Source organism: Manis pentadactyla, chromosome 2 (assembly GCF_030020395.1).
Source record: "Manis pentadactyla isolate mManPen7 chromosome 2, mManPen7.hap1, whole genome shotgun sequence".
NCBI classification, from domain to species: Eukaryota; Metazoa; Chordata; class Mammalia; order Pholidota; family Manidae; genus Manis; species Manis pentadactyla.
In genome coordinates this window covers 136,086,872-136,100,375 of record NC_080020.1, presented here as the reverse complement: position 1 = coordinate 136,100,375, position 13,504 = coordinate 136,086,872, and the positions used below count along the sequence as shown (strand labels likewise).

The following is a 13,504-nucleotide window of genomic DNA, read 5'->3' as shown; positions in this document are numbered from 1 at the left end:
ATACCGTTGTCCCTCCAGTAGACAAGTATAAGGGTTATTGAACATCAATGAAATATGATATGTCGTCATGTCCACACAGGGAGTTTTTACTCAGTATGAGCTATTTTTATTTAGAGCATTTAATTAGAATCTTGGTAAGATCATTCTAGAAATACTTTGAAGTATAGTGAAAGTCTTCTGCAAGGGAAGTTTGTTATGTTTGGGGAGATAACATCCTTCATAAGTATTTATGTGGATGTTAGTTATTTTTATGAGAAATGAATGTTCCTTTTACCTTTTGTAACCTGCCTGTAACCTACCTCTAGTTACAAATAAAAAGCTTACATTTATTCTTTAGCTAAATATTTAGTTTGGCAACAAAAGACATTGAATTTGCAACATATATTGGGTATCTCAAGAAGGTGTTTTTCTTAAATCCAGAAAGAGGCAAAGTTATCTGGACAAAAGCCTTCTGAAAATCAGCTTTTCTTTGTAATTACCTCCACATTTCTACTTGCAGAGCAGTGTACTTATCCACTGGGAGAATAAGTGCAAAGATCCTGTCAACACCTAGTCAGAGTGGGTCTTTTCTGTCTGCCTTTGCTTGGCTTTGTTTGTATTTTTTAAAGAAACAATGAGTTCTAATTTTAAGCTTGAAGACATGACTAAATGGTTGGTTGCATTATATGTAACAACTGATTACTTTTGTAAAAGAAGCAAGCATTTGTCAAAAAATGAAATATTAAATTGAGAATGGACTGGCATTGTAACTACTCTCATACTTCTGTGAACATGTACCTGATACATAGATGTTCTGCAATGGAAGACAGTGGGCAGAAGAAATGGGGAGCTTGGCCCCTCAGTGGCCCTTAACTTTACCATCAGGACCTCACTCTCTTTCAGACCCCTAGCTTGTTCTTTGCAATGGCCTTTAGACTTCAAGCCCATGATAGCAAACTTGTTGTTATAGGTATGTTTTTATTGACTTATAAGAAAAAGGACCTATCACTAAAATTTATTATCTCCAGCTTCTGAAAATTGGTAGATCTTCACTCCTTATGACAACAGTCATCAGCTGGAGCATAGAAGCAGTTGCTGCATTTAGACTGGGCATGGTCTCCCCAGATTACCACACTCCACACCACTCCCTATTGCCTCACGCCCTCTGCTACACTCTGGAGCAGCATCTACTCAACCTCTGAGGGGTTTTGCAGGCTCTATCATAGAGGAAATCCATCCTTTATGCCCTGATCAACTATTAGGGATATCTCTGGTCTTATCAATTATGTAAATGATTTTGATGTTTTCAAACAAATTTTATTAAGAACTTAAAGAAGTCAAAACCAAAGTACAGGGATGAAAACTTGCATTCAAACCTACGCTTTGATTATATTATTGCTGTAATAAGCCAAAGCTCTAACTTTTATTCACAAACTCAAATAGACCAATGCCTACTGCCAGCAATACTTTGAAAAGAAAGAACTTGTACACCAGAAAAATATGGGGGAAGAAAGAAGCAGAGAAGCAGGAGAAAGCAAGGAGACTTTATTCTTTATCAAGGCATGAGCCCTATGGCTTGTTAAATCAAATACAGCATGTGTATTATTACTCTTTTAAAAATTGTTCTACTTTTAAAGTATTTTTGTCTTAAACATTTAAAAATAAATTACTGTTTTATTTGTTATATCCAGTTTGACAGCAGACCCAGGGGTACAGGCTGAGGGTAGTTATTAGGCACAACTACCTACCCCACCTGGGCCTTGCTGAGTTTGCCCCAGGGAGTCCCCACTGGCTAGCAGAGCGTTCCAACTTTGTCCTGCTGCCTTCCACCCTCTGAATCAGATCTCAGGCTCCATGTGACCCACTCATGTGACTGTAAGATTTCTCCACTCACTCACTGCATGTATTAGCAAAACTAAGCTACCAACAGCACGACGAATGAACAGTACGCATTTCCCATCCACATTCACTGACTCAAATCAATGGCTCCATCTCTGACTTGGCCATTCTAGATTTTTAGCTAGTAGGTCACCCCGCAGACATTTCCTTTCCCACTGTGGCAAGTGCCAGTAGCTTGCTAATGACCATTCCTCTTTAACTGCCCCCAGAGTTTACAGTCTGGGAAAGGTGTGTGTGCAAACAGCAGCTGTGATACTGGGTGAGCACAGTAGGTATCTGGGAATGTCAGGGGGCCTCAGGTGGCCTGGCTGCCCTGACAAACTGCTGCAGGACAACAGACAAACTGGACCCTGATCCCATTCACAAGGGCTCCATCTGTGTGACCTAACCACCTCCTGAAGGCCCCACCTCATCACGCCATCCCATTAGGTGCATTTGGGGGACACATACATGCTGTCTGCAGCAGGGGGACTCTGCCAGGTTGACTGGGGAGGGAGTGAAGAGTGACTTGGACCTCCTGCCGCTGATGTCATGGTTGCTAAGACATATTTGAATCTAAGAACCACAATTCCCTTTACAGGAAAAGGTAGAAAAATAAATACATTTTATTGTGGGTCTTTGCTGAAATGAAAATATCCCAGAGCTGGGTGTTTTAATACAATCAAAAGCTACTATGATATGTTGTACCTAGAGAGAAATGCCTTCCTACTTCCATGCTAATGACAGGAAACTGAAAACTGTCACTTTGGAATCCCAAAGACCCTAAAATGTCAGACACTCAGGCTCGGCCAGAGCTCCAGAGCCGCCTATGAACCATCCTTGCATGCACATCTCCATTAGCCGGCTATCTCTTGGCTCATCACCCAACACCCCTGCCACCATTTTATCAGCAGGAATAATCAAAGGAAACTCCTTACTCTTTGTCTACATGTTTGTGGATATTTATTTAAATATCATCCTCGAGCTCACAAAAATGAACTCAGTGCACAAATATTTTTTAATGAACAAACTGAAGTAGACGGAACCTGAAAGATAAAATGCAAACAAAAAGGAAGAGGATATATAAAATGCAGATAGCAAAAGTGCCGACCACGTCCTAGCGGCACACAGGAGGGAAGTGGCGAAGCAGTTAAGACTGAGGACCCTGGAGTCACAATGCCCAGCTGCAAAATTGGGTTGCACCACTTACACAAGTCAACAACCATCTGGGTTTCCATGCCCCATCTGCCTAATGGGGATGAAGGCAGACTTCATGGGGAGTCATAGTGAGGGTGAAATAGATACACTGTTGCTATTAATTGTTCTGAAATGTCTGGCAGCCAACAGAAGTATGGTGTTTCGGTGTTCATGAGGTAGGCTCACGTCACTTATTCATTAACGTATTTGAAAACCAGCCCAAGTCAGGTGGCTGCTGGGTGCCCCACTGGGCCCTTGACCCAGGGGCCCACACACAGGCCCTCGGAACCATGACGACGGGTCTGTACTGAGCAGTGTGCCCACCAACTTATTCATGGAAAATGGTATGAAATGTTGGGACCAGGATGTTTGCTAGAACTTCCCTTAAGGTGTATTTTTTTTTCAGATAAATTCTCTGGCAGAGTGAGGTCCATGGGGTCCAATTTAATCCAAGTTTAATGAATCTAGCAGTGTTCATGGATAGCCCAGCAATCAGGCAGATTTCCATAAATATTATCTTGTGCTTCTGTGTTTCAGTAAACACTGGGAAGTTGTGAGGTCCCGTCATGTTTTCCAACAGTCCCTGAAACTTGGGTGCTCTGAGCCACCCAGTGAGGGCCAGCCCTCTGTGATATCAGCCCCCCTGGGAAAGAGCTGGTGCTCCCTTTGGAGACCTGCAGGGCCTGGTCAGGAGCCCCAGCAGGAGAGCAGCTCCTTAGATGGGCAGTTCTAAATCTTCAAGACCAGGCCAACACCAACACAGCAGGTGCTCAGTGACTATCTGGTGGACGGGCGAAGGGCCAGGGGGAAAGAGAGGAGGCACACATTAACTTTAGCCGAAAAAATTACTCGGTTGTTAGCAGTTGCTTGGATGGTAAGAGAACCTCAGGAAGCATGCTTTCACTCTCAGCCGTGTTCCTTGCTGGTGAGCCATCCAAACAAACCGCCTCCAAAATATGTTCCAGGAAGCTGAATGAACCACCTTGCTGTGTAGCTGGAAGCCAGTTAAATATTTGGAGATATGTAACAGAAATTATTTGGATCATGGGAGAAAGCGCAGCTTCATACTGTCATCAAATATTTATGAAAAGCTCACTTATAAGGACTTTTTGAAATGAACTGAGCTCTTCTAGACACTGAGCATCATTTTTTCTAGGGTTTACTAAGTCCAGATGAGTTATTGATGTTGGATTTAAGCCAAGAACTCAATCTCTTCATTTATCACCGAGGTCGTGGAAAAGCTCCAGCTTAAGCCCACTGCGTGAAACAGACCGGGCGGTAATTTATCAGGGAGGAGAGCTCTTTTGCTGAGCTTGGTTCAGCAAAAAGCCAACCATTTCTCCTGTGGCAAATCTCTCCTCCCTAGGATCGCTGTAATTTCTGCTGCACAGGATCCTGCCTGTTGATTTAATGGCTTGTGCCTCTTGTTAAGGAGCAAGATGTTTCCCGACTGACTGCGTAAACCTCCAAATCATGTTTTCCCCATAAGTCACAAGATAAGAAATATTAGCAAGCTCTGACAGAAGCGTGTAGCTGTTCTCAAGAAATGACTCTGCTATTTCCCCAAAGTTAGCTGGTAGTTGGCTTCCTAGTTCCAGCTTCTCAAATTGCTTGGATTTTCTCCCAAAGGTTTACGTGGAGGATTTATAGCCACAGTGGTATTTCATTCATCTTTTTTCTAGAATAGTATCATTCACCTGAAGGGGGAAGAACTGTTTCCCTCTAAGCCAGAAACCCTCTCTCTCCATTCATATTAATATCCTGTAGTGCCTGGGCTTGGCTGCCCCCCCAGGGGACCTGGAGCAAGGTCTGGGGGCATCTATGGTTGTCACGGCTGGAAGGGGGGCTGTTCCTGGCATCTGGGGGGTGGAGACCAGGGCTGAGGCTGAAGGACATACACAAACAGGTTGGCCCCAGCCCAGGTGTCCGCAGTGCCTGGAGAGAGAGGTCTTGCCCCATGGCATCTCCCCACACTGGCATGAGTGAGATACTGTGACGATCAGTGGGCAGCTGTCTTGCCGTTGCCCCTTCCTCAGCTGTTTCCATGGTTTCCTGCATCTCCCTGTCATCCCCATCCCTGTGAGGAGGCAGGGTAGCCTCCTACCTCTTTTCTGCTCCCTCATCCCTATGGAAGCCTCAGAGTTGGTCTCCATCTCTGCCCTCTGCAGGGAAGCTCCGCATGGGCACCAGGTGCCTGCACTTAGAACATTCCCTGGAGCTTTCTCCATCTCTGCTGGGCTCTTGGCACTTGGTGGGCTTGAACACCGCCCCGACGTCCCAGCGCGAGACCCGACGGCCCAGGTTCTGCTCCTCCAGCCCGCTCTCTGGAGCATTTCCAGTGGCCTCACTAATGCCCCTCCATCCTCCCTGTGCCATCTGAGGGTGCTCCCCAAGCCACCCCTCTCACCTTGTTTCCCTCTCTCCCTGGAGCCCTCGCCCCTTCAGTGGACACATGAATGATCCCTCCTGGGATGTGCCCCCAGATGAGCATCAGTCAGCCCTGACTTGCCACCAAAGCTTGATGACTCTCTGTTCCTCCTGGACGTGTCCCCTTGGCTTCCCAACAGTCCACCTGAGACCCATCATCATGGTTCCGAGGGCCTGTATGTGGGCCCCTGGGTCAAGGGCCCAGTGGGGCACCCAGCAGCCACCTGACTTAGGCTGGTTTTCAAACACGTTAATGAATAAGTGACGTGAGCCTACCTCATGAACACCAAAACACCATACTTCTGTTGGCTGCCAGACATCTCCAAGTGCTTCTCCTGTCCTGCTGTGCAGACACAGGCTAATGGAACATAGGCTCTGCCCTTGTGGAGTTCACGAACAAGTTGGGGAGACAACGAGAAGGCCACACTGACTTCAGGGCTGAGATGGACGTTCTGTATGTATGATGACTCTTGTCTTTCAAGGGATGATCAGTTGCCTGGGGCTGAGTGAAGGTACACATTCATTATCCCTGTATGAGCTGGCTAGGGCTGTCATAACTGAGTAACACAGGCTGGGCGACTCAAACAGCAGAAAGTTTTGGAGGCTGGAAGTCCAAGGTCAACGTGACAGCAGGGTGGGTTCTTTGTGCAGCTTCTCTCCTTGGTCTGTAGAAGCCGTCTCACCAGACATCTGCAGTTGTAATGTCACAATGTGTAAGTGTTCCTTTCTGATGGCAGCCCAGGTTTGTGTTTGAGGGACTATTTCCAGCTTGCAAAGCACTGACCCCACCTGTGTGTGTTTGCCTTTATTCAGGAGCCTGAGAGGCAGTACATGCACATAGGCACCATGGTGGAGTTCGCATTTGCCCTGGTGGCCAAACTGGACGCCATCAACAAGCACTCTTTCAACGACTTCAAGCTGCGAGTAGGTAGGTTGTGCTGAGACCTGGTTCACTTGGGATGTGTCATGCTAAAATCCGAGTTCACTTATGGAAAAGGCATGGAGTGAGGAACAGATTCACAGAGAATGTTGATGATCATTGCAGTGCTGGGGTAGAACAATGGCAACATGTCTTTAGGGCTGCAGGACTGAATGGCAGGCAGACAGGCTCAGGGAAATTAGGAGCTAAACAAGCACTCCTGTACAAATTAGGAAAAAAAGACCCTCTCTGATGGAACCCCAGCTGTAAGCACTTGGTTTAGCAAGGAGACTGTGAGCTGGATTTCTGTGTCCTTCCACAAATCACCCATGCACAGCCTTGAGCCTCCCTAAGGAGCTCATGAGCCCCTCCGTTATTACAGGGACTGCTTCCCATGAAACCAGGGCCCACTTGGGTGCTAAGATGCATCCAGGCTCCAGAGATATAAAACGTAACTTTGAAAAGTGCATCTGAGACTGGTTGAAATGAGCATACACTTCTGGGATCACAACCTCCAAGAACACCATACATGTTTAGTAGGTTCTGAAATAGCTATAGCTATTCAGATTGAACGTTCAAGTCCAAGAGAAAAAGCCAGGTTTCTTTAAGATAAAAAAAAAAAATTCTAGTAAATTATTCCCTTACTTTAAGTTAATTCTTGAGCATTTTTCATTTTTATTTGCCTTTTACAAATGCTTTTACACTGCAAGGGGCAATGGGGACAATTATTTACTAGTAAAAAAATGTGTTTTACTTCCTCAGGTTAGCATACAGCTGCCTGGCGATGCTCCCACAGCAACTTGCAGCCATTCATGATTTGTTGTAAGAGCTCCTTTGACCGGTTTATGCTTCTGTTGGCAACACATTTTGCTTCTTCTAAGAGTGGTTCTTCTAACAAATTCCATCTGAATGGCTTTCCATTTCTCTTGCATACAGATTTCAACGTTTTAAAAAAATCTCAATATTAAACCTGATTTTCTTCCTTTGCTTTGCATATGTTCTGAATTTTAAAACCCAGAAATATTTTACATCTCTTGAGCAAAAGGAATTATTTTACAGTATTATTAATCATCAGGATCTAGACACTTTTTTCTCTGTGCCTTCTCACCTCTGTGCACTGTGGATCCTTACCCAGGCTCCAGTATATAAGACGAGAGGACTTGGCAGGCAGGAGGCACCCCATCAGCCTGCTTACATGTCATACGTGGCAGGGTCCCTTTGACCCCAGAGTTTCCTTACTGTTCTGTCAACTTGGAAAATGAGCTCCTCAAACTTTCATACTACGCTCCTTTTAAAAAATAAATTAATTGTATGGCAGAATGACCCCTCTATTGTCAAACATACAGGGGCCAAATAATATTGCCCCTCACTGCAAGGGGGAATGGGGACAGTTATTTGCTAGTCACATGTGTAACATCAAAAACATGGTTTTCTTGATTTGAACAGTAACAGTATTTTCCAAACTACTGGGAGCAATTGAATGGACCTTCTTCAGTAGGTATTCACTGAGTGCTTTCTTTACACCGACGATTTTTTCACTAATAATACCTGTACACTCACTCCACATGCCAGCTCTTTTAGGTTTCTAAGGAAGCCTAAGCTCAGTGTTTCCCCTGGTCTCTGAGGCTGCCTTTCCTCAAACCCCGGGCCCTCCCAGGAGTGGCTTCCCTCCCTAACCTGAGTATATGGCACCATCCAGTGGCAGCTCACAGTAGGAACTCAGGAGAGTAAGAATTCCAAAAATAAATAAATAAATAAAATGAAAAAGATGATACAAATAATAACAGCCTAAGTCGCTCCTATCATCCTTTACTGCATGTCAAATGTAGAAGCAGTTGATTAACGGAAACCAAAACTCAATCACACTCCAGCTCTGAGTAGGGATCCTCCCGTTGCCAGCAATACTTGGCCCAGGCTCTCTCTCCCCACTGCCCCCAGGCCACTAACCAAGCAAGATCAGAGCAGCCAGGGGAAAAGCTGATGGCAGAGGGGTCAGATCATTGGGCAGCAGCCAGCGGCTGGGATAAGTCATTTGGGGTGTCTGAAGCAGAGGTGTGTGCTTTACCAAATGCCCCATAAAGCAAAGGAGAGTTTCTTTCTCACCCTTTGCATACCTTGGAAGATTCTGTGGAACAGTGTTTTCACTGCATTTCCTGCTTTGGCTCTGTAACAGGCCGTACACTAAGCGGTTCAGCAGTAGGAAAGGAAATCTCTCAGAAATGCTCCCTTTAGTCAGTATAGTTTGACTTCTGCCGTAAGGCTGGGGCCATAGATCCAGGAGAAAATGTAGGGGTAACAATCAACCAATTTCAGTACCTCTATTTCTATTGCTATGGACCTCCTCCACAACACTCCCATCATAACTGTGGGTCTGTGTTTAAAGTGAGTTCTTGCGACAAAGACTCGTCCTACCTGGGACAGTGAGGATGGGCAAGAGTCCAGGCCTCTCCTTGACTAGAAAAGCTGATCAGGCTCTTGAAGCTGTAGCTCCTGATGGCAAACGTCACCTCCACATCTCACGCAGTGTCAAAGCCACCCTGAGCTCAGGTGTGTACATACAATAACCAGGGTTTTATAATTGCAATTACTAAGAAGGGGTCATCAGAGCAGCTGTTACCATCATTGTCCATGGTGGCCCAGTGTACCTGATGATTGGGGAATTAACACGCGTATAATGCCCACGTAGCTGGGAACCCAGGAAGTCTGTTCTGCCTTGGTGAGAACTTGGCTGGCTGGACTGAAGAGCACCGACAGCTGAATCTCGGCAGCGGTGATTTAGTTGAATTTCCATGGGGAATCACAGTTAGGCAGGGGACCTATGCCCCTGGATTTCCTACACTCCAATGGATGCAGAGCCGTAAAGCCCAGCTTCAAGTGAGCCAAGCACCCAAACCTCCAAGCCTCCCAGAGCCTCCCTGGAGACCATTGGTGCATCACTCCTGCTCACCAGGGGCTCCCTCTGCCCTGGGGTCCCCTCCAAACAGGAGGGGACCTCCCTCAGTCCTCAGTTGTGCCTCCTTATGTCTTTCCAATTGTGTATTTTTAAATGCCAGTCATAGAATTTGAATTCCTTTAAAATCTCTATATTATGCAGTTAAGGTTTGTTTTTGTACGGTGACACGGTGGACCCCCTCACTGGCTGCAGGCAAGTTGGAGAACCCTGTGGAAATAGGTTCAGCAGTGGGAATCAAGAGCCTACACATGTTCCTCCAGAATTTAAGACGCCAATGGGAAGTTATCAAACACAAGAGTCCAGAAGGTGGGAAGAAGCATGTACACAAGAAGCTGGTGACAAAGAGAGGAAAGCAGAGTCCTCACAGGCAGGGGTCATGAAGCCAGCTGCCTGGCTTTGTAGCCCTTCTGCCCTCTGCCGTCTACTGCCTGGGAGCCATAGATGAGGGGTGTGGTGCTATGTCTCTGCCTCCTCCCTGAAATGACAGAAGTGATGACCACAGACACCCCCCCAGGTCTGCTAGAGAATTAGAAGAGTTTTTATATTTAAGACACAGAATGGTGCCTGGCAAGTAGAAATGCAGTAGCAATGTGTGGGCAGGTGGTTTCAGCAAAATGTGGGTGTGAACCCCAAGTCCAACAGTGGCAGTACAGCCAATAAATACATACACTACTCAGCGTGACCATTTACAATAAAAATATGTGTGTTTCAAAGGTAACATTTAACTACAAAGCTATTGGAAAATGTAGCGATTATTTAAGTCTGAGATTATATAGCCACATAGAACAACAGTTAGAATGTTCAGTTTTTTAAAGTATAAGTAATTTTATGTTCTTATGGAATAATGACAAATGGACAAGTGAGCATGAATCAAGGTCTAGAAGGGGAAAACAAACATTTTCACATTTTTGAGATGATGGAGGAATTCTGTTTCTTGGGGTAATGTTTAATAATGATTCAAAAATATTCTCATCAAACTTTTCCTCTCAAGACAGTTGCTGTAAGTCAAATCTTGCTATAACCCGATTCTGATGCGTCCCAGGTATTAACCACGGACCTGTGATAGCTGGTGTGATCGGAGCCCAGAAGCCGCAGTATGATATCTGGGGCAACACCGTGAACGTGGCCAGCAGGATGGACAGCACCGGAGTCCTGGACAAAATACAGGTAGCTCAATTGGCTCTGTCACCATCAGTCGGTGTGTACTCTTGGGAACCACAGAGAAGTAAAATAATAGTGATAGTAATATATCGAAACCAAAGAAAGAAAACTTGAAATTTACTTAAATTGAGAAAAACCTTGAAAGAAACTTGAAAATAACCTTGAAATTAACTTACTGAAATTTTTTTATCAGGGAAATATTAATTCATTTCTGCGTCAACTGTTAACAAACAATAAAAAATGTAATACTATAAAGGTTATCGCACTGTGAAAGCAAGTGATCACAATGAGCAACATGGCAGTCTGTCGGCCGGAGTGTGGGCTCGGGGCACCTGTCCCCTGTTACTGCTCCTGGCCCTGCACCTTGGAAAGGACTTTACAAGGGAAAGGAACCTATAAGCAAACCAGGCATGACCCCCCAGGCTTCCTGTCTCCAGAGCCTGCACTGGGAGGAAGACTGAAGTTGCTGGCAGGAGAGGTCAGGATGGAAGCAAGGAGGACATGAGGTGGCAGAACTAAACGGGGCCGCCATGGGATTCGGGTATCTAGGAATGGCTGAAAAGTTCTGGAATCCACCCAAGGGAGAGAAAGCTAAGGTCTGACGAGTAAAGCAGTGATGAATGTGGGCCCAGGGCCAGACGCCTGGGAAGAGGCTGACACCTCCAGATGGGAGGGACGTGTGCACGGTATATCTGTGCTGAGCTCTCCGCCTGCTTCACCCTCCACTAGTGATGATTCGACGTTTCACCCACTATTTCAACTATGTTGTATTCTGGGAGAAAAACTCCTGCCAAATGGTAAATTTGTATGAAAGTCACCCGACACAAATATTAAGCTTTATCTTTTTTTGTTGTTGTTGTCCTTTCTGTAGAATCTGGTGAGTCCCTATACTTAGTGTGCCTCAGCTTGGCCAAGATCCTCAAATAACCTTGCCTCCTGAAATTATGACGGAGGCTTAGAGTCCTTTATTAACGTCTGCAGAGGACACCAGCACCTGTATCATCCAGAAAGAGCTTCTCATTGAACCTCTGCCTACTTGCTTGCCTTTCAGGCCTCTCCACCTCATTCCTTCAAGAGGATTCTGGTTCTGGGGCCTTTCTGCATCGTGTCTTTAATTGTATATAGAATGGGACAAATGTTACTTAAGTATTTGCCTTCTTCCAGTTAGATGACTAGGCAACAGTTCTGAAATGCAGCAGCCATGCAACAAAGAGAAGGCAGACACGAAAATGAAAGCGATGGCAGGAGGGGGCCATTCCCGGCCTTCCCAGCCAAATGGGCCATTGCCAAGAGGAGTCAAGTCAGCCGGTTCTGCTGAGAGCTCCGACCTAGGCAAGCTCTCTGTGGAAAGGGGGCCTGCTCTGCAGTGGGGCTGGTGAGGTGCCTCCGTCTGTGGGGACAGCCCAGTTGCCATCCTTGAGAGGAGTGGTCTGCCATTTGGCAGGTTTGTCTAACCATGCCTCAGCACCATGTCTTCTAGGGCCTTCTGCACACATGTCCCTGGTAGCTCCCAATGCCCAGGGATGCTCTGGCAAATCTGGATGACATGGGGGTCTCCTGTTTGGCATGGGGAGAGGCACACTTTCCCAGGGGTAGGCCAACCTGGGCCCCTACCACACACCTGGAACATTCAGTAGATGGATGGGAGGTTTTTGTTGTTTTTTGTTTTTGTTTTTAGGTGTAGTTGATTTATAGTATTATATTGGTTTCAAGTATACAACACAGTGATTCAGTAGCTACCTATATTATTAAGTGCTCACCCCAACTAGCGTAGCTGCTGTCAACACAGATGTTACAGAACTATCGACTATATTCCCTATGCTCTACTTTCATCCCCTTTACTAATTTATATTACAGTTGAGATTTTGTGCTTCCTTATCCCCTTCACCGATTCTACCCCCAATGCCTACCCCTCCCCCATGGTAACCACCAGGCACTTCCCCGGGTCTGTGAATCCACAGCAGAAGACGGATGGTAGTTTCATACTGTCTAAGCGGTTTCCAAGTGCTTGGGATAAGTATCAAAAGCAATTTAAGAGAGACCAGTCAGGAAGAGGCTCCCTTCTGGAGATTGTAAATCCCCTATGGATCAGGGTTTAAAATGAGTTTGAACTCATGTATGTCTCTAAAAGGATACCAGGCATCATAAAGGTCCAAGTGATTTAGAGCACAGCAGCCACCTGGACAATGTCTGTTTTCCCCTGAGCACCAGGGGAAAAAGAAGACAGGTGTTTGCCTATCAAGAGTGAAGTGAGTCTGCAGACCTGTGTGTGTGCACTCAGCTAGGCAGCCAGGAGGTCTGCATCTGAGAAAGCTTCCCTCTCCTGAGGGGGTAGCTCTCTGTAGCTCAAATAGCCTCCCATTTCCATTTATGTGCAAAAACTTGTGAGATGCCAGGAATAGTAAAAGAATGATGCTGAGGCTGTTAGCAGCTTCTCCTGGGCCTCAGGAACAGGCTCTCTGATGGAAGAGCAGTACGCCCTCGCAGTGCTTCCCTGCCCGGAAGCCCAAAGAGCAGATAGAAAGCCCAGTCCCCAGCCAGCCTGGTGGCAGGGAGTGAGACTAGCTGGCGCTCACCAGGGAGACACCCCCTCCTCCCTGCTTCCTGAGGACTGTGTGGTTGGCATCCCAGGTTCCAGCAGACAGCCCCACAATGCCAATGGTGATGCTCCACACTAATGCCCGATGGATGTCCCAGGCTCCAAGTGATGGATTTGCTCTCTTTGAGGACAGTCAGAAGCCCAGGGGCCATGGAATTCTCTAATTCTGATTATCCCTAAGAACTGTGACTGTGAGAACACATTTGTAATCTCAGTTTCTTGACTGTGAAAGGTCCTTCAGTTCTTACCCAGGATTCAAAGTCCTTCCTATGTTCCTGGCATCACCCCCAAACTAGACCTGACCCCACCATCTGGGACATGGGCCAGCTGGGGGAGGACACCTGGCAGCTGCTTGCCCATTTTCTTTCCTGTTCAGCTTACACAGGTCCCA

The 13,504-nt window shown here is 46.2% G+C and overlaps 1 protein-coding gene across 2 annotated transcripts in view; it reads left to right on the top strand.

The window, feature by feature from the left end:
* ADCY2 (adenylate cyclase 2) overlaps positions 1–13,504 on the top strand; it is a 415,414-nt gene that overhangs the window by 399,837 nt on the left and 2,073 nt on the right. For both annotated transcript variants that reach the window (XM_036896715.2, XM_036896714.2), the window contains exons 23-24: positions 6,295–6,409; positions 10,396–10,520. In XM_036896715.2, the coding sequence (XP_036752610.2) occupies positions 6,295–6,409; positions 10,396–10,520 (240 nt within the window). The remainder of the gene's footprint in view (positions 1–6,294; positions 6,410–10,395; positions 10,521–13,504) is intronic.